This window comes from Meleagris gallopavo, chromosome 4 (assembly GCF_000146605.3).
Source record: "Meleagris gallopavo isolate NT-WF06-2002-E0010 breed Aviagen turkey brand Nicholas breeding stock chromosome 4, Turkey_5.1, whole genome shotgun sequence".
NCBI lineage: Eukaryota > Metazoa > Chordata > Aves > Galliformes > Phasianidae > Meleagris > Meleagris gallopavo.
In genome coordinates, this window is record NC_015014.2 from 53,177,726 (window position 1) to 53,194,975 (window position 17,250).

Sequence of the window (17,250 nt, forward strand, 5' to 3'; positions counted from 1 at the left end):
GCCCGCTGCCCCTTCAGCGCCGGCCGCCATCTTGGTACCGCCTTCCCAGCAGCACCGCAAGCAGAGGGAGGCGGGAACCGGACAAGCGCTGTGGCGACGACCTCCTCCCTTGAATACATGCTGCAGCTGTCCTCTGCCTGGTGCTCCTGCCACCACGTGAACGTTAGTTCCTCCTTACCTTAACTAAGGCCCCACAGGTAGCACACACCACCTGCCCGACGCCTTCCGCTACAATGATACAATTTGTAGCCTTCTCCTATAAATTGAGCATTGGAAGAGATGATTGTGAGGAAGGAATTGACTGCACATGAGGTTTTTTAAAGCACGCCTAGCAAAGTGCTTCGAGGAGCCCCATATTGCTTTACATTCAGTTTTCTCCAATCACCACCAGTACTCTCAAGAAGTCTATCAGGTTTTAGGGGGAATATAGAAGCATTCTGGTCACTAAGGCATAGTAACTCAAATGGAATCATTAAGGTTCAAAAAGATCTCTAAGATCATTTAGTAGTCCAACCATCCACCCACCACAAATACTGCCACTAACCCATGTCCCTAAGTACCACATCTAAACCTTTCTTTAACGCTTCCAGCAACGGTGACTCCATCCCAACCCTGGCCAGCCTGCTCCAGTGCCTGCCCACTCTTTCTGAGAAGAAATTTTTCCTAATATCCAACCTGAACCTTCCCAGATGCAACTTGAGGGCCATTTCCTATCACCATTATCTGGGAGAAGAGGCTGACCACAAACTCACCACAACTTTTCAGGGAGTTGTAGAGCAATAAGCTCTCTTCTGAGCCTCCTCTGGGATGCTCGCTATGAAAAAGCAGTGAGATGCTACAGCCAGGAAAGAGGAAATATTTCTCTTCAGCACAGAAGGTAAATCATGCTCAACAATGGACAAGGTTATTAAATCTTACTATGCAGTGCCATTCCAGTGACATCTTCTCAGTACTCGGTTTCAGAAAAGTTATACCATGTAAATGGTACAGAGAGTATGCTTAGTACCGAAGAGTTATACAGATGAAACAAGACAATTAAGAATTCTCTTTGTAGGACAAACAGTACTGGAGCCAAAATCCTGTGCATTTCAGACTTCAACATTTATTTTCTTCAGTAGGAGGTCTGGTACATAAATACCTTCTTTAAATTTTAATAAACTGTTTGGATAAAAACAAATAATGGAAAATTTATAAAGGTGGTCATTTCAGTCTTATTTTCTACTCCATCACACTGTATTTGTTCTATTTTTCAACATTTAAGGCTTAAGCACTTTAGTTAATCATGTGAATTGCTGACATGCTACAACAGTATTTACATCCAAAATTATATAAAATACAACATTTGAGTTCAGCAATATTGCTTAGAATTACAAAATACAGCAATATCTGAAATACTGAAAGTTTCTCTCATAAAAGCAGCAATTTTTCTCCCATTCCTGGTCTTCACTGTCTGAAAAGTTATGAAAATAAACATTTATCATATAACATAAGCTACAAATCTAGAAGCATGACTATCAAGTCTTAAGTCACATTACTTAAACATAAATGAAAATTGCCAAATGAACATGACATTGTTAAGGGTCCAATTATAAATCTCTGTGCTCTGTATATTACAGTAAGTTTTTTTTTTTTTTTCCAGTCAAAAAATAACAGTGTTTGGTTAGAAATTCAGGAGGCAGACTAGCTTTGTGATTAATAGTGCTTCTGTCAGTAATAGTGAAGAACCACTTTGGTGACTACAAATTAACACAGTTATAAAGGAAAAACCCAACCTGTACCATTGTGCAATTCTTTTGTTGTAATCTATCTACAAAGAAATACCACATTTATCCATACTTGTACTTCAATACAAAAGTTCTAAAAGCTACAGGTAAAGTTTCACCCTCCAAAGTGTACACTCAGTTCATTTTGTCACAGTAGAAACTGTGTGTACTTACTGGGGATGAATTTTGCTGTAATTCAACTAAAAGCTATTTAATTATTTTTGGTCCCAACATGCAATAACAACAACAAAAAAAATCTACTTCAAGCATAACTTTCCTCCCCCCTCCCCCTTCACATGTGTGTCAAGGATTTTATAATTATTATTATTTTTATTTTCTTAAGTGCATAACTTTTTTTTTCCAAGTAAATAGCCTATGAAAGTCTATTAACAGCTTAAAATATGAGGCAGAAATTTCAAGGAAAAGCATTTTCACAATCAAATAAAACATTCCACTTTTTTCTAAGAACATATAAAAAGAAATTGATAGATTATAGCTTTTCACATTCATATTAAACAAAAAGAATTTGTTGTATTCAAAAGTAGTTTCTCAGCATATGCAAACTATGCATCTTCCCTTTAGTATTATTCAGAATACATTAATTCAGCCTATAAAAATACAGTATGGACAAGTTCTTCTCATTCCCTGACATATGAATTCATGATTTTGACACAAAAATTGTAAACTTTTATTACATTCAAAATACATTTCTTAAGTCTTTAGAATTTAAGTTCTGAGGTGATGGCAGTTGGAGCTCTTGGTATACAGCAGAAGTACATTATTGCAGAGCCTTTACACAGAAGTAGCTTACCAAAGTTAGAGAAGCTTACTCTTCCCCACATATTTTTGTTGCTACCAGGAGGAAAAGAAAGGCTTCCTGCTATGAAAGGTCTGTGTGAATGTGTTACTCAGATGAACAATTCGGCCCTGACTTCCAGTGCTACTTCGTTCCACAATTACACGTGGCATCTTAACAAGCTGAATGGGGCTTTTTCCATCCTTTAATGCCTGAGTAAGGTTTAGTATCTAAAAGAGTAGAAAGCAGGTAAGGTGCAAGCATACAAGTCAAATTGTGGTTAACAGGATTGTAAATATACTATCACTCCATTTATTTAATAAGGCAGTCTTCTACAAAATTTGTTTAAGAATCTACTGCAAGTAGAAGTACCTCACACGATAACATTATGACATTCTACTGCTATTTGATTTGCCAAATCCAGTGCTAAGATTGAAATTCAGCCCTTAGATCTGCCAAGAATCTGTTGTTCTCCTTCCAAAACTTCAGTGCTCATTACCTACCCTGATAACTTACATTATGCTCAAAGTTTTCTTTACTGAAAACTAAAGCAAGTACTCAAATGCAGTTTAGCTAACATACTTGCATTAGCTGTAATCTCAACCCTCTTCCCCACTACTGCACATCTCCTTCCTTCCTTGTAGAATGAACAGCAGATCAGTGGGTTCCACACTTTCACGTTGCATGTTTTCCCAGCTGAAGAATCCTGCAGATTAAGACTGTTGCATGGTTTCCCTGCAAACTGGTTCTTACAGGAACTCCACTTGACATTTTCCAAGTTCAAAGGTCTGTGTTAACCATCTGCTATAGTCTCTATATTCTCAAGAACTGTTCACGTTGGGCTTGAAACTCTTTCTAGTATTTTTTCCTGTTTTACAAAAATATATTTCTAAATACTTTCAGTGCCTCAGATTTAAAGCCTCATAAATACCCTCACATGCAAGATACATCATTCTTGGTATTTCTTATCTTTATCAACTAGATTCTCCATTTTTAACAACATATCTACAGAGTGATGGGTTTTTCTGCTATCCTGCAAAAAAAATCTTCCGTAATCAATCTGGTTATCCCACTCTTTTATAATCTCCTTCAAACATACATCAAAAGCAACTCTAAAAATCAATGCTAAGAGAATCCCTTGCTCCTTGATTTCCAAGCATTGAGGAGTAACTCTGTTAAACTTCTTTTATCTACATCCAAGCCTGAAAAAAAATTACATTTGTTGTAATTACACAGTTCCAAGGGCAGAGACAAAAATAAAATCCTCTGCTGAAATCCAGCTCAAAGAAAAAGCAGGACAGGAGGGTCTGGACTCTGACTTTTTAGTGTCAAACTGAATTAGACATCGTTGTCTAGGTCTCTCTCAGCAATGCAGATTAGATTTTTCCTGTATCTTTTTTTGTTAAACAGTAGATTCCCTGTAGCTGACTGATTCAGCACAACTAAAAACAATTTTAAAAACTACTTAACTCTGTTAAGATAGATGAATATTTCAGAATATTTCCAGTGACTTCACAAACTTCTCCAAAGATCTATTTCAGAAATAGCTCTTAAAATTAAACTCTTAAACTCATAAAGAATAAGGTTCTCTGGCTTTTAGGCAGCAAACAATTAATGGTAACTGGAATGGTAAACAGAACTGCAGTTGTGCACAAAGCACTTCTTGTTACAGGGAAAAAAAAGCAACAGACAAAGCCACTCTAGGAATTGCCAATGTCTGGCTTTAAACTACCCATGCTGAATTTATGAATGCAGACAAGTCAGTTTCAATGCATTCAGAAGGGAGTCTTAGTCCCTCTAGCCCAATTCCCTTATGTTTTCACAAATCACTAGTTTATGCCCAGCTTACTTATGATGAACTAAATTTATTTTTACAGTTTTGTTTTCCAGTATATCAGACCAATTTTGAAGCAGCAAGGAGAGAGAAACCATTTCCTCTCTTGTTCTAGTACTATGAAATGACTTAAATTTATCACTAAAATCCTAATCTGAAAATGCCTGCATTACTCTGCTAATCATTGGTACTGACATCTGCTAGGATGAAGGAATTCTATTACCCGATTTCTTTATTGTGAGAAGTATTTCCAAGAAGTTAACCTTCTAAAATCAGTACAGCTTTATTTTGTATTTATTTTAATAACATAATTAGATTACCCACCAAATTTTCCATCCAAGTTCATGACTATTTTTTAATGTTTTGTTTAATATATCAAAGAATATGCAGGTATCATGTACATCTCCCTCTCAAAAAAAGCCTCCATTAAAATTCAATTTAGTTTTCCCAGATGAAAAGGCCTTCAAGAATCTTTCAGTTGAACAGGAGCTTTTTTTTCCCCGATACAAATACAAAAACCTGAGAAGTTGTGACAAATAATATTATAATGCAGTCTTACCTGCCCCCTCATAACAGACATTTGGTTTTCAAAAGTAGCCTTGTCAAATCCTTTATCAGTCTTTATGAAGAAAACATAAAACATTAAAGTTATTACAAGAAATGATCCCTTTGTTATCAACTGTGTATTTGGTATGCACACTTACCAAGTTCACAATATGCATGGTCATATCTATCAACATCATAATAAACCTAGGAAGCTTCCAGTAGTCACAGAACGATTCAAAGAAAATCTACTTTCTGCAAACAATTTAGCTACGTCAAAATAAACATCAAAATTCATCACATGGTAAAAGCAGAACGTATCAATAAGTAACAATTCAACCCATGGGTAGCCAGCCTTAACACCACCACAATGTTATACCACTGGACCCTCATTTTTCTCTGCCAAAGAAATTCTTCCATCTCCAGATTTATTAAGTCCTTTTACAGAATTTGAAAATCCGGAGTCACTTCGAATGCAGCTGAGTCAAAGATGCAATTACTAGTGCCAAACTCATTGGGCTACTTCAGTTTAAGTGTATATACACTACAGAGGCATGTTAAATGGGGAATTTACAGAGATTTGTTTTATAAAAATTAACTAGACTTAACCAAGTACGTGAAACTTCACTATATATGAAGGTAATTAGGTTTTCAGATAAGCTGATTACTCTCAGTCACAACAGTGACATAGCTTCCTGTAATTATGTATATATAGTGACTTGGTAGAGAAGTGTACAAAATCAGAAACAAGAACTAGCATGTACTTGTAGTGGAACAGTTAGGTATATCAGAAATACCAAATTCCAAGAAGCATCCCTCTCACCTTAAATAGTTCATAAAGATCTTCACAAAGATCCTGTACAAAATTCATGTCAGAGATGCGAGGAAGAACCAAGTCTCTAGTCTCCTGAGAGAAGGGAACTTGTGCTTGAGAAAGCCACGCCCAATGAAAGGGATCTAACATAGGAAAAAACAAAAGACAAAAATTGAATTTTCAAGTGTTTACAAGTGTTGTAGTAGCATGCTCCTTCCTGGAGGTAATCAGTAACACGCGCTTCCACAGCACTGTGTTACCTCAATGTACCTCATCTGGCTGCAACTACAAGAACAGCTATATATTTTATTTTTTTTTAAACTTCCATCAGTGACAACATATATTTTAAGAATTTAATACTTTGAGTATTTAGTTTGATCAATAAATACTGTAAACAAAAGCAGCTTATTCCTTCTGTAGTAACTTAATTTCCTTGGGAATAAAGTAACAGCTACAGAACTAGAACTGATTGCAGAAGAGATACGTGGGACAGTAGCAATCAAGTACCAAAATGTTTGGGACTGCACAGAGCTATAAGCAGGTAATTAAATAGCCTTTTATTAACTAGCCCACACTTAACTGTAACAATTACCCAATTGGCTAACAGTTCACAGACATCATTAAGCCTTTTCAGGCACTTCCCTCTAAACTGTGAGTAGTCAGAAAGATTTTCAGAAGCAATTTAGATTTATTAGGAATGTAAATTTTTTCATCCTCTTGGGCATAATATTAAATTCTACAAAATAAGCTAAGGTTTAAAACAAGGAAAAATAATATGTAGGCTGTCTAGTTATTCACAACAGTACCCTAAGAATAGTTGTGAAATAGTTTGGATATCCTTGCACTCAAGTCACTTTTAACAACACTAATTAGAAAAAATGCAAGAATCATTCTTTGTGAATATCTATGTATTAATACTGTTCTAAGTTAAAAAAAAAAAAGGTGAAGGACTATATCACACATGCCACTGCAAAAAGAAAAGAATTTGGTGCTAGCTTGATGGTTTTACATTTTATCATCCCCCAAAACTGCAAATACTTATTTAGAAATCCCTTGTCCAGAAGTAAGACGATTGAATAATACAGTACATACACGCCCTCCACTCATCAGGATGCTTAAAGGGAAATGCTAAGCCATTGTCAATTGCAGCAATTTTAATAGTAGATTCTTCAGTTACAGTCCATTGAGTATCCTATGGAAGGAATATTTCAAAGTTTAGCGACACCTGTGTGCTTACAAAAAATATAACATACATTAGAATACTAAATATGGGTTTTAGTTTCACTAAAGTAAATTTAAATTTCATGAAGGACTATCAAAGAAACTGCAGCTCACAGAATTCTTAAAGCTACCACCATAACAAAGGAGCTCTTCCAAAAATACAAATAAACAGAGCACAGAAAGGGCTGTAGAAACCAGAACATTTTCTGAATATTATTTTCTTACCTTATCTGACAGATTAAGTCCATCATCTTGCTTTTCATACCTGACTAACCAGTTATCATTACCTCTGTCTTTAAGTAAAGAAAAAAAATGCACGTCACAAGATATCATAGGAAGAAAGTATCACTCAAAATTATAGAGAAAGTAATACTGTAAGTCGAGAATTTACCAAAGATATCAGACAAAACTATCCAGTTTTTTTTCCACCCAATCAAAGCACCTTTTGTGAAATCTTTTAGTGTTTCCAATAAATCAGTTAGCTTAATTTTACTAAACATATTTAAGCCATATATACTACTGCTTTACTGACTGAATATACAGGGAAAAAAAAAAAATAAGAAAGAAGTATCTTCAGGCACCGGCATTCCTATAGAATGTAGTAAAGATGCTCACTTCAGATGAAGCAGCAAATGAACCATTTAGATAAAACTGCCTTTGCATTCTACAGAAAACAAATCACCTACAAAAAGTCAAAGCAAAAATCTCAATCTCCAAGTGAAAGAAAGAGGAACACAGGAGAACAGACAGTTCACAGATTACTGTTCAGTGCCTGGTCACCATCAATACAAAGTATTTTGCACCAGTGTGAAACTGCGCTGTTATTGGTCTCCAGCTCAGCATAAAAGGAATGGAGTTGTAGTTGCTTTTATGCTTCCTGTAACCTCACCATCCTTTCTCCTAATTTTGCAAAAGAGACAACTAATAGCCTATTAACACAGCTAAAGAATAAGTATTTTATTTTAAATTCAAGTCATTTAAAAATATCAAGTAACTGCCATTCAAAATTGCTCGGATTTTGTAATTCTTTAATATTTAATGTTTGAATCTAGAGATATACATTCTTTAAAACCTTTAAAATGCAACATTCTGGCCTTCATTTGTGAGTAAAACACTTGAAATGCATTAAGGCTTTCACTAGCAACTTTCAGTCAGTTATTTACAAATTTTCCCTCAAGTTAACTGATATTTCAGGATGTTACGCGTTACCTGTATTTCTGATGACATAATCTAAGATAACCAATCTTTCAAACTGTGACTGAAATTCTTTCCTTGTGTTCTCAGGTAAAGGATCAGTTTCAAACTTCCTGAGCCAGTAGTCAGCTTCCTTATATCCTTCAACAAACAGCTGGAAGGAGCCAACCTGAAACATTAAGAAACCATATGACAAATACATCCATACATGTCCTTAGCTAACATCCTTTCAAAGGTCAGAACACTGAAAGCAATACAGTGAACCACCCAGAAAAAAAAGAAAATATAAAACCAAGAATAAGTAGTTTCTCTTTCCCTAGTGGTTTCTCTAAATTCTAAGAAAATTCTAAGAAGTCTATACATCACTTGGGTTTTTGGTTTTGGTCTGATTTTCAGTGTGTTGAAGCATTCATTGAATTTACCAGGAACTAAAAGTAGGCAAACAGACAAGCACAAACAAACCTTCAGTGTTATGAGCAATATCTGATATGAAGAAATAGCATCTATTTTCATTGGAAATGCTTGCTTCATCAGTTCATAGAAAACTCACCAAAAATTACAGCAGGAAAAAAAGTCTTCCCTCCTGAAAAGCTTGTATGTTTCACTGGTGAGACCAGCAGCTCTGGTCATTTTTTCAAGACACTTTTTGCATGAAAATGACTGAAATACATTTCCCAAAAGACTCCACGGAAGGAAAGCACAGATGAAACAGGCTCCGTATGTGTGGACAACAGAAAAGTTACTCAAGATTAAAATTCAAAAGAGATTATATTTGAGAATTAAAATGTGTACAGATGCACACATGTTTATTATGTATACTTAAAAGTTCATCTGTATCTCAACATGTAATATGTGATACAAGCTTGCATAACATATGTTGTATCAAACTAAATTGCTAGAATTGAGAAGTAGATTACTAAAGTTGTGCTTTAGAAGTGTAAGACTACAACTGGTGAGATTCTGCAGTTCAACAAGAAAGATGTGAGGTTGTAGTCACATATTGCACACAAGAAGGTAGGCTGAGCATGACAATAAGATACCTACAAAAAGAAAACAAAGAAATAGAAGGGAGAAAGATTTAGAAAATCTGAAAGAACTAGAAAAACAGCAAGGGAGAAGCAATCGTAAAACAAACAAACAAAAAACCCAGCAAGCAATAAAGGAAATACAACTAGTTCAAAAAAGGAGAGAAACAGAAAGAAGTACACAATTTTTATGTGATTTTCTTCAAGGAGAAAGCTAAGCCGCAAACTGAAAAAGCAGCTAGATTATAAGTGTAGTTTAGGAGAAAGAAAGATGCAACAGAATGGTCAGGTTTTGCTTAAGAACAATTATATTTAATCAACCTTCCATCATTCAGAGATTGCTTGTAAATAAACAAGGTGTTTATTCTGCTAGAGTCATCTATAACATTTTTATTATTAAAGTTTTTGTGCCAGAGTAAGGAAATGCATTGATCTCTTCAATCTTACCTTAGGAGGTAGTCCAATTCGATTAAATTTTTTAGCAACTTTTGGCACTTTCTCTAAAGCATATTTTTTTCCTCTCGACTTTGCACGATCTATTGCACTGTAATTAAAGGTCTCGCTGACAAGCCAGACAACCTTCAAGTAAGAAAATGTCATCATTAAAAACGTTAAAAGCATAACTCCATTCTGCATCATTTTATTTATCTATTTACATTAAGTTTTATGCTCAGTTGCCAAGAAAGCAAAAGTGAAGCATCAGGCAACTCCAGTAGGGAGGAAAAATAAATAAATAAATAAAATCAAGAAAGCATGAATATTTGCTATCTCACGTATCTCAGAGAGAAATGTGATGAAATATTTGCAAAGTAGAATCTTTATATGCTGCTATATAAAATATATCAGAATTTACAATTCTTATGCTCCTTGCTAAATTAGATGCAGAAAAACAGCAGAAAATACTGAACACTGAAGTGGTTAAGTTTTATTTATTTTAAATGGAGAACACACCAAAGATTTAATTCAGCTCTCAAACTCATCCTTTAAAACAAAGAACCACAGAGACACTGTTTCTACACTACACCACTGGGCACTAGGACTTGATATGGTTTGCAAATGATTTAGAGCTAAAGCAAGCACAACTACAGCCCAGATCCTGATACATCAGTAATTGTGTACTTTCTGCATTTGATAATTCATGAGTTTTTAACTTTTACCTTAGTTTTGGGTACAACTCCTAGCCCCAGCTTGTCATCTACTAGATAGGCACCAGCTTCAGAGAGATAGCCCTGATTCGGAACAAGGCAGCCTCTGCCAAAGCAGCAAGGACAACATATCTTGTGAAAATATTTGGTCCATTTGGGATTTAGATGTCCATAAGGCTCTTCAGATTTTGGTTTGAACACTCCAATTGTTTTCTAGGATAAATAATATACAATTAAACCATGGATACTTTCAATAACTAATACTCAAAATAATTTTAAATCCTAATACGTTACACAATTTCCCTTTCTATAAAATATAATAAATCTAGACCTAACAAAATAGTATTTGAAATGAATGCATTATATAATGCTTTTCTAGAAGTAGCACAAATTCAAAATAACCTCTCTTCATAACAAAAACATCAAAACCAGCATACACTTCTACAAAATGGAAGACGATTATTTTAGAACACAAGTAGTTTTAAAAGTAACTTTAAGAACTTTCAGCCTACCAGTTAACTTACTGACTAAACATTCCAGACAGAGAAAATGGTTCCAGGAAAGCAAAAAATATACAGAATGCTGATAATCAAGTGTTACATTTTATCTTTTGTATCTATTTTATTACTTTCAGTAAGAAAACATGAAAACTTGCACTTGGCAGTTCCAATGAATGGCACCACTATCACTGTAGATTCCTTGACACGAAGCTGACAGCAGCAGTTTATGCTACCTGACACACATAAATAATTGTATCAAAGCTTAAAATTACTGAGACTACTATTCCATTTTTGGACATTATGCTTCAAGAAATCTGTGCAATAACTAGAGAAAATGAGAATATGCAAAAAAGTAAATATTTGTCCATAATTCACAGATCCCAGATGGTATGACCATGGATTGTTCAGCCTAAAGAAGAAAAAATAGGGCACAAAATCAACTAAATAAGTTGCTATAAAGAAACAAGGAACAACAGATTTAGTGTTAACCAACCAAAAAATGACAGGCTTAAATCCCAGCAGGTAAGAAGCGAGAAGAAAAACTCTTAAACCTTAAGAGTAGGCTTAAGACCAGAACAAATTTCTGGGCTGCGCAGTTTCCAAAACAGGATGCTGCTAAGAACAGGTTAGTCACAGGAGCATGACAAATCCTTTAAGACAATCCTGCTTTACAACATAGGGATTAAAGAGATAATTTCTTAAGGTGCCTCCTACAACAGGATTCTATTATTTGTTAACCTCAAACTGCACAATTGTCGTTACACTGAATTGTATACCCTTCCCATTGTCTGTGATAAAATTTAGCCTAATGTACAAGGTCCCTGTAGTGACTCTTGTAAAGCTCAAGAAAAATACTGTAGAAATGCAGTATTTTTATTCCTTTTCTCATGACCACACTAAGTAAATCAAATTCTTATGTAATATATAATGAATGCAACCATTTAAGAATATTTTCTCATACTAGTTCTTTCCTGAATCTTTATTGGGAAAAAAAAGGTAAATCTCTCAATAAGCCAAGAATTGCTTGTAGTTGCACTCTAATTCTTATAGCTGATTTGCACTTCAACCTAAGAATAGTTTGCTGGTAGTTTGTTACCAGCATCCCAGGAACTGCTAATTCAGCTAGATTATGGAGATGAACTAACTAGTTGATCTAGGTTCGATAGAATTTTTAGCTGCTTTCAGTCTTGTTTTGGATAAGACTAACTATAGTGAACTTACTCAGTTAAATTTGGAAATACAATACACAACACATTAGGTTTTAGTAACAACACCTCTCTTATCTATCCACTTTGATTCACTCCCACCAACTACCAGAAGAAAAAAGTTAAAACATTACTATTTGCATTCATTCTACAAGTTTACTATCAACAGGAATAGGATGTGAAGTGGCAAAAATTCTCTTATGTTTTCAGCATGCTGTTATCTCCAGTTCTAATGGTGTGCAAGTTCTGCACTGCGTTTATGATTCTATTTAGACCTACACAAGAGGTCCTTATTCCTACAACAAACATTCTCTGTAACATGAACGTTTGGAATTCAAAACTATGTTCTCTGCACAGAACACATTAGGAACTGGCCTCCCAAAGCAACAAAAGAAAAAAACCCTTTGGAAACAGAATTTGCTTGGCATGCTACTTTAGCCAACATCACAGTACTAGAATTCTTAAAAAGTTATTGTTACTCCTGTTGAATCACATGCATCTACTTCTTCAAAACAGAGTTACGAGCTTTTCATTTCCCAGAAATGTAATGATGTATTATGTTTATATGCCAAGCCATTAATTATCCCTTCTGAGTCACATTTTAGGTAGTACTTCCCACAAACCGAACATTTTTGAAAGGAACTTAGCTCATTCCATTGCTTGCCTGAACCTTTCTGTGCTATAGTATCAAGTCAAGATACAATTTTCAAGTTTTCCCTAAAGTTCAAACCTTGATAAACTTTGTAGAGCCACTGATGTTGAGTAGAACCAGACGGCTCAGTAGACAACCAAGAAGGCCAGTCAAAATTCATTTCTAGACTGACTTCAATGACATCACCAATTAGCCAGTAGCAAAAACACCTTGCAGAAGACTGCATTTGAAGCAGATAGACTCTTCCTTGATTACACAGTGTGTAGGTAAATGAAGAAATATTCATCACTTCATCTAGAACGCTGAAGTACTGAACTGCTTTGTATCAGTAAACAGCTACACCAATAAATCACAAAGGTTGTATTTCTGGGAGAATCAAATCAACGATTAACACAGCCTAACGGTAACAAGTCACTTTAGCTAGAAGCTGGTATTAGCGTGAGTAAATATTCCAGAAGCTGACCAGTTAGAATGCTGAGTATGTCAATTAATAAGGTCCTTCCCAACACAGGGAGGAGAAAGCAAGTCACAAAGCTGCTCTTAATTTTTCTTATTCCATATAAGGAAAGAAATGACTCTTACTTCTTCAGAATCTCTTTAAAAACTGTATTCAGTTTGAATACGTATATGTAAGTATACAAGCTGAAAGCCTGCACAAAACTACTGAAGTAGGGAAGTGACTTGAAAGCAAAAAATTACCGACGAAACTCAAAATGGGTCTCTCTGTAAATAGCATTATACGTATGAGCAAGAATCCCACAAACTGCTTAGAGAAAGAAACAATTTTTTTTCTTCCAGTTTCAAAAGACATCCCCCTCTCCCTTCCTTCCCCATCTACTTTGGCTCTCCTACCACAGGATGAAGGAGCTCACTACTAGCAAACGTTTGTTCCTGGAACGCAGGAGCATGAACCGTATATGCAGTCCTGAGATTTTGTATGGTAATTCTGCCACCTTACATCTTCAAAATAAGTTCAGAATGAGACCACAACATAATTCAAGACAAGCAATTATTGTGAAAAATCACTCATTCAAAAGCATAAACACTATCACCAGAAAATTGCCATTAAAACTAACTGGATATCTATGAAAAGTGGCAAGACAGGAATATACTCCGTAACAACCAGTAATACAAATAGAGGTTAAACAAAAAGAAAATTAAATCCCAAACAAGGAGGAAATGACTTTTCTGAGGATGCAAGAAAAAGCAATCTCAGATGTTATGAAAACCTAGGCACTTAGGTGTTACAGTTTCCAAGTCCAACTCAAATGGCATCTTCAGAACTAACAAACACCTGCATCTACCTAAAATTAAAGACTGCTGACTGAGCTTAAAATAAAATTGCATATAACAAATCAAAAGGTACAGGGAATGATCTTCTTGATACTTGCTAAAAATGCTCTGGACTCTGCTTTTTGGAACAGGTCCATAAGCAAAGTATTTCTGATTTAAAGAAAATAACAAGGAACTATGCCTAAAGTCTCCTTTAATAAAAATGCTAACCCAGCACTACTTTTCAAGCAAGTTATAACTAAGTTCTCTCTCTCACAACAGACTTAAGACAACTCTGATGATCACCTACTATAGTTGCCCTTCTCTTCTGTTAGTGCTAAATGGCACCTTTAAAAGGAAGACAACCAAAACTACCATGTTAAGAATCAGTAGCTGACTACAAGCAAAAAGTTTGGTTGGTTGTATCACTCTCGTCTGTCCACAGTAGACCAAACCATCATAGATAAAACACAAAGGAAAGAAAAAATAAATAAAACTGCTCGCTAAAGAACACTAAACAGTACTAAACCAGAAGCTGAGTTCTTTCAAGGAAATCAGTTAAAAGATACAAAAACCAAAATGGTAGATTCTGCACAAAAGATTCCCTGAGCTATTCTCAAACAGACTCTTTTATTTCCTCCATATTTATCTGATGCAGAATATCCAAAACATACTAAAACTGCAATAGAGAAACAACAATTAGTTGGACTTCACTTATGCTGCAGGACAGTAGAAATCTAAATACTTACTTGTGTTGCTTAGATTTTGGCATGCTTTAAAGGTTTTTTTAAACAGAATTAGAAATTCTCATTTTAAACCAGATATTGTTAGAGATTCTGCATTTGAAACATTTTGCTCACCCCCTTACTGTCCTTCACAAAGTAACTCCCACTGGATCCTTGAGAGATTCTTTCCGGCAAGACTCCACACTCTATAGCTTGTTCTGCTCTCATAATAATTTCTGCAAATTCTGGATCATCTAAAAATGTGTTCATATCAATAGTGTGTCCCAGATGTCCTGAAAAATAAGAAAATAAGCAAACAATCAACGATTTGTAGCAAGAATGAATAAAAGCATAAGTAAATACAAGGAAAAGCGAATAGTTCTCCCTGACAATGCCTACTTACCAGCAAGCAGGAGAATCTGCTCTGTCAAATCAGTGCAACTTTGTACACTGATATACCCACACCTACTAAAATGTATTTAAAGTAAAACATCCAAACTTACAACTACTTTGGGACTAGCAATGCAAAATGTTTATATCTTACAATGATTATTTTAATATTTACGTCACAAAGCCTAGAGGAGAAAAAAGAACTAAAAAAATGCACATGTACATTGAACATCCACATATACCCTTCTATTAAGGTTCTTGCTCCTCTGAGTAGAGAAAGCTAACTGAAAGCAAACTGTCCATCACCCACTGAGTACCAGAATGGTACCACATTATCCTGCTAACAGCTCAGCTAGCACATTCATAACCCGTTCCTAAGACACAGTCATGCTGCTCACAACTCAGTCTGACAAGTACAGCTGAGAAGCAGCATCAACACCGCAACCAAGTACGGCATGCCATCAGCATTCAACACTAAAGCACTGTAAGCCTCCTGTAGAACTTCTCTGCACACTGACCAAGGGATCAGTTCTATGTAGATAATAAACAATAATGGAAAAAAAAAGCAGCTAAACAGTTGGCAGGAATTAATACTTCTATTACTCTTCAAAACTTTAAATTATTTCTTGGCGTAAATTCTTAAACTGGTGAGTTCTGGCTTTCTCAGAGGTCAGCTTTTAACTTCTGTGTATTCACTTCAGGACTGAAATCCATTACAATTCTTACTGCCTTTAGGAATATAATCTTCTATCACGTCTCCCTAACATGAATGTAATTGAGTACATTTATCTTGCAGTTATATTTAAAAATACATTATGCTGTATGCTCAAGAGAATTTTTTTCTTTTTAAACGTAGGGTTTATTCATTGTTGCTACTGAGCAACCAGAAAGCTTTCTGTTACTGCAGTGATGTGGATGTACAAGAACACACAGGATGCAAACAAGGACAGAAGCAGTTGTAAGAAGTTTCCTTCCAGTTTCTCAACAGCTTCCACATGAAAAAAAAAAGCCACTTGTAACTAGCATCTGTTGAACACTGCAGGGTTTTCTTCTGTGAAAACATAACACAGCTTACTTTCAGTACGATCTCTGAATGTACAATTGCAACTGTTCAAGGTTTTTCTTGCAGCTGCTCTAAGAACTATTCTTCTCAGAAGTTCCCATTCAGGAGATCAGGGCTCCACCACACAGTCAGCATTTTCCAAATGAAGTTGCACAAGGTCTGAGTACAGCAGCTTCACAGCCTTAAACAGTGAGACCGTCCCTCCAAGGACATGAGCACTGTCATCCAAGCACACACCTCTCTCTACTTATTCTTCCATCAAGTTAACAATCACATTGGCTAAACCAGTGTATTTTGTGTGCATGGGTAGCACTCTAACTCCTTTCATCTAAGACCTTCCCTGTTTTAATGCTAGCATTAGTAGGGGGAGCCTTAAGGAATTCTGAAGTTTTCTTATATAATCTCAGAGGAGATGTCAAAGAGATCTCTGCATTCACCTCTTACTGCCCCGCAGGACGAGACTCAGGGCTCCAGTCTCCCCTCAGGAACATAAAGGATGATGCTTTGCTAAAAGCACCATCTCAATACATTCAATCTCCATGGGAATAAAGCAGAAGAACCCTAACATCCTATCGGCACCCTCACATCACACACCTGGTTTACTGGTTAAGAAACAAGATTGCATTTGTTTCTCACAGTTAAACTCCCTACGACTACTTAAGAAGAGCTACTTGCATAGCCTGTTTTGTTCAAATTGGTGGGTTTTTGGTTTGTTTGTAAAATCAACTATTCCTGCAAAATGAACTTTTTTCAAGCTTAAAGAAAAAAAAAGCCTTTTTATTAAAAGGCTCTTTTAAAGCCCATCACGGAGAAAAAGTATAATTACAACAGCACACACTGATCGGTGACACGAATCTGTGGATTTCCATCAGCAAACCCTACTCTGCTTTCAAAGTAGCACGAAAGAAAGCCCTAAAGTCTGAAGCAGCAGCAGCAGCCGCAGACAGAACTTTTATCGTGTAAAGCAACGAACTCAAACGAAGTCGCAGCAGTAACCGAACGGCAAGGACAAGGCTCAGCAGCAGCGAGCAGACTCACGAAGACGCGCAAGAGCTCGGGCAGCCCCGCACGTCCCGCGCCGCCCAGCACCGTCTGCTGGCGCTCCCCG

The 17,250-nt window shown here is 35.9% G+C and overlaps 1 protein-coding gene across 1 annotated transcript in view; it reads right to left on the minus strand.

Moving 5' to 3' along the window:
* Positions 1-1,082: 1,082 nt before the first annotated feature.
* PI4K2B (phosphatidylinositol 4-kinase type 2 beta) overlaps positions 1,083-17,250 on the minus strand; it is a 16,480-nt gene continuing 312 nt past the window's right edge. The window contains exons 2-10 of the mRNA XM_031553285.1: positions 14,825-15,084; positions 10,348-10,548; positions 9,638-9,769; positions 8,181-8,334; positions 7,197-7,264; positions 6,843-6,942; positions 5,760-5,893; positions 4,953-5,012; positions 1,083-2,789 (exon numbers count right to left, since the gene is read on the minus strand). Of these exons, the coding sequence (XP_031409145.1) occupies positions 2,616-2,789; positions 4,953-5,012; positions 5,760-5,893; positions 6,843-6,942; positions 7,197-7,264; positions 8,181-8,334; positions 9,638-9,769; positions 10,348-10,548; positions 14,825-15,084 (1,283 nt within the window). The 3' untranslated portion in view covers positions 1,083-2,615. The remainder of the gene's footprint in view (positions 2,790-4,952; positions 5,013-5,759; positions 5,894-6,842; positions 6,943-7,196; positions 7,265-8,180; positions 8,335-9,637; positions 9,770-10,347; positions 10,549-14,824; positions 15,085-17,250) is intronic.